The 3,550-nt window shown below is 43.2% G+C and overlaps 1 protein-coding gene across 1 annotated transcript; it reads left to right on the top strand.

Moving 5' to 3' along the window:
• Nucleotides 1-400: 400 nt before the first annotated feature.
• LOC103719717 (L-type lectin-domain containing receptor kinase SIT2-like) lies at nucleotides 401-3,335 on the top strand. The gene has a single exon (XM_008809087.4). The coding sequence runs from the start codon at nucleotides 1,013-1,015 to the stop codon at nucleotides 3,065-3,067; it is 2,055 nt and encodes a 684-aa protein (XP_008807309.4). The 5' UTR covers nucleotides 401-1,012; the 3' UTR covers nucleotides 3,068-3,335.
• The last annotated feature ends 215 nt before the right edge of the window (nucleotides 3,336-3,550 follow it).

Raw genomic sequence — 3,550 nt, 5'->3', positions numbered from 1 at the left:
GGTGTCGGTGGCAACAGTGGCGGAAACCCCCTAGGGTTTCCCTTCGGCAGGAACAGAGGTAAGCAGTTTTTTTTTCTTTTTTTTTTCGAAGGACACGTGCAGGTCACGTGCTTTCACCTGACCCGCTCACGTGCGATCAATACAGGTGGAAGTCACGTGCAGGTCACGTGATCCTACGGATTTTTTTTTTTGAACCTTTACGGGTTCGGGTTATCGGGTTCGGATTTTTGGTGGAAACCCGCTCCGATAACCGTTAGATCGAGCACGTGCAGATCACGTGCACCTTTTTTTTTGGATTCTGGACCTGGGCTACCGGGTTGTGGGTAACGGGTTTTGTCTAGTCATCTTCTATCGGAAAAAAAAAAAAAAAAAAAAAACTTCAAGTCAATACATGGGCCCTTCACTACTTCTAGTCATCGCATGGGACCTCCACTACTTTCCATCCTCTCCTGACTTTTGAAACGCCAACTAGAATGCAAGCAAAGACTTCTAGACATCCCATGTGCGCTTCTAGTCATTGCAAAAAACTCCAAAAAATAATTATATTGCAAGTAAAGACTTCTAGTCATTGCATGTGCTTCATTAAGCATGGCTAAACCATTAGCTTGTTTGCTCATGGATGTGGCCAAAAGAGACCAGTATGTCACAACTTGTATTTTTAATTGTTACAGGACATGCGATATCCTGGGAAACAATCCTTGAGATGCGGAGACAATTCCATGCGCACAAAAATGAACAGGAATATTTGAAAGATATTCCGATTAAAAACCCGATAACAAGTTAGGTGCTGCCTCACTCGGATATTGACCCAGGCTTCTGCCCATCCTAAGTTCAAAAAAGTACGCAAAAGTTAGGTTCTTCAACATTATAGGTCTAGCATTTTCGTCGACCAGGACTTGCGTGGCCGTTTGCAAGCAAGTCTTGTCTACCGATACAGTAATCTGGACAATCCTTCAGCTTTAAATGGGATGTCGATGGATGTACCACCCAAGGACTTCTACCCTTCACTGAGATGTCTACCTCCGACGCCGAGTTTGAATTGCTCAACAAGAAAATCCCCATTCTTCTCCATATGGAGCGAAAACTATCCTTACTTTTGATGGTATGTCTGCTTACAGGAATCTCAGCAACCACATATGACGAATTCACATACAATGGATTCCAAAGGAGTGAGTTGTACCTTGATGGCGTAGCAGAGATCACACCCAATGGCCTTCTGAGATTAACCAACGCTACAAGGAACCAGCAAGGACATGGATTCCACAAAGTGCCACTGCATTTGAAGAACACCTCAGATGGTAATGTTTACACTTTCTCTACTTGCTTTGTTTTTGCAGTACTCCCCGAATATTCAGATGTGGGTGGCGATGGACTTGCACTTGTGCTCTCTCCAACCAGGGGGCTCCCTGGAGCTCTGCCCAAACAATACCTTGGTCTCTTCAACTCTACCAATAATGGCAATTCATCAAATCATGTCCTTGCTATTGAGCTAGACACCGTCTACAATAGGGAGTTTGGAGATATTGACAGCAACCATGTCGGAATTGATATCAATGGATTGAGGTCGAAAGACGCCGCGCCAGCATCTTATTTCACTGAGAAAATTGGCAAGTTTAACAACCTCAGCCTTACAAGCGAGGAACCAATGCAGGTATGGATAGATTATAGCAATCCAGAGAAGCAGCTAAATGTCACAATATCCCCCATCAGTGTGCCCAAACCAAGCCGTCCGTTGTTGTCTTCTTCCATTAATCTCTCCTCAGTAATATTAGACACCATGTATACTGGCTTCTCTTCTTCTCCAGGCTCCATTCTAACATCCCATTATGTTCTGGGTTGGAGCTTTAAGATGAATGGGCAAGCGCCTGCCCTCAACATGTCCAGCCTTCCTTCACTTCCTTTGAAAAAGCATAGAAGCAAGCTAACGTCTTTGATAGTTTGGCTGTCCTTAGGAGTAGTGGTGTTCATAACTATAACCGCGTCCAGTATTGCTTACATAATAAGAAGAAAGGCAAGATATGCTGAAGTTCTTGAAGAGTGGGAGCTAGAAAATAGAACTCATAGATTCTCATATAAAGAACTATTCAAGGCTACCAAAGGCTTTCCCGAGAAAAATCTTTTGGGAGTTGGCGGTTTTGGAAGAGTTTACAAAGGCGAGCTGCCGACCTCTAAAACTGAAATTGCAGTGAAGAGGATTTCTCATGATTCTAAGCAAGGAACGAGGGAGTTTGTTGGGGAGATTGCGAGTAGCAGTGAGCTCCGTCACCGCAATTTGGTCCACCTTCTTGGCTATAGCCGTAGGAAAGGGGAAGTCCTTTTGGTCTATGAGTTCATGCCCAACGGAAGTCTAGACAAGCGCCTCTATGATGCAAACATGCCAACGACACTTAGCTGGAGTCAGCGACTGAAAATTATCAGAGGTGTGGCTTCAGGTTTGCTCTACCTGCATGAAGATTGGGAGCAGATTGTTGTACACAGAGATATAAAAGCAAGCAATGTCTTGCTGGACAGTGAAATGAATGGAAAGTTGGGAGACTTTGGACTATCAAAATTGTATGATCATGGTAGCGATCCCCAGATCACTCATGTAGTGGGAACTTTTGGTTATATAGCTCCAGAGCTCACTAAAACGGGCAGGGCAACTACGAGCACTGATGTCTTTGCCTTTGGGGTTTTCATACTTGAGGTTGTCTGTGGAAGGAGGCCAATAATGCAACAAGAATCACTGGATCTTCATTTGGTGGACTGGGTGAGGAGGAGTTGGAGGAATGGAGTAATTCCAGAGGTTATAGATGCAAGACTGGGGGGTGATTACCATCTGGGGGAAGTGGAAATGATCTTAAAGATTGGATTGCTTTGTTCAAATCCTGTGCCTGCAGCAAGACCAACCATGCGCCAGGTGATGCAGTTCTTGGATGGCCATCTTTCTCTGCCGCAAGTACCCAACGATGGGAGGGGCATCACTATTTCATCACCAGAGCTTGCTGAAGAATTAGAAGAATCAGAAGTTTCACTTGTAAACTGTTCCATCCACCGACAAAGAGCCAATCCTCTTGAAGGTTTTTGATTTTCTTGAATTTAGGTAACTAGTGGAATTTGAATGTAAGTGTTATATCTTATAGTTTCCTCTCTTCTCTCTTCACTTAGTGACATCAATGACAACTGATAGCTTGAGTTCTTCTTCTTCTTGTTTCTTTTTGTTTGTGTTTTTCTTTCTGTTTTTGTTTTTTTTTCCATTTTCTATTTTCCTTCTAGCGTGGACTAGAAATTGTTTGGGATCTGTTGACAAATCCTCAGTAGCCTATTTTGATAGTATAATTGATGCCATTCCAAGATCCAAAAGTTGATTAATGGGGACCCAATTAGTTTTTTGTACATATGTTGGAATGTGGATGCATCTTGATCACCAGCATTCCATGCCTGAAATTTCCCTAATGCCTTCAAAGGTCAAATCTGTCATCAATTATTATAATGACATTGATTCTCAGCACCAACTGGGCAGCTATAGAGTCTCATTATGTTCTAAGATGGAGCTTTTGCTTATACGGCA

This window comes from Phoenix dactylifera, unplaced genomic scaffold (genome assembly GCF_009389715.1).
Source record: "Phoenix dactylifera cultivar Barhee BC4 unplaced genomic scaffold, palm_55x_up_171113_PBpolish2nd_filt_p 000311F, whole genome shotgun sequence".
Lineage (NCBI taxonomy): Eukaryota > Viridiplantae > Streptophyta > Magnoliopsida > Arecales > Arecaceae > Phoenix > Phoenix dactylifera.
This window is presented reverse-complemented; position numbering and strand designations above follow the sequence as displayed.

Excerpts from the sequence above, each read along its gene's own strand:
- LOC103719717 (XM_008809087.4), top strand. The coding sequence starts at position 1,013 with ATGTCTACCTCCGACGCCGAGTTTGAATTGCTCAACAAGAAAATCCCC.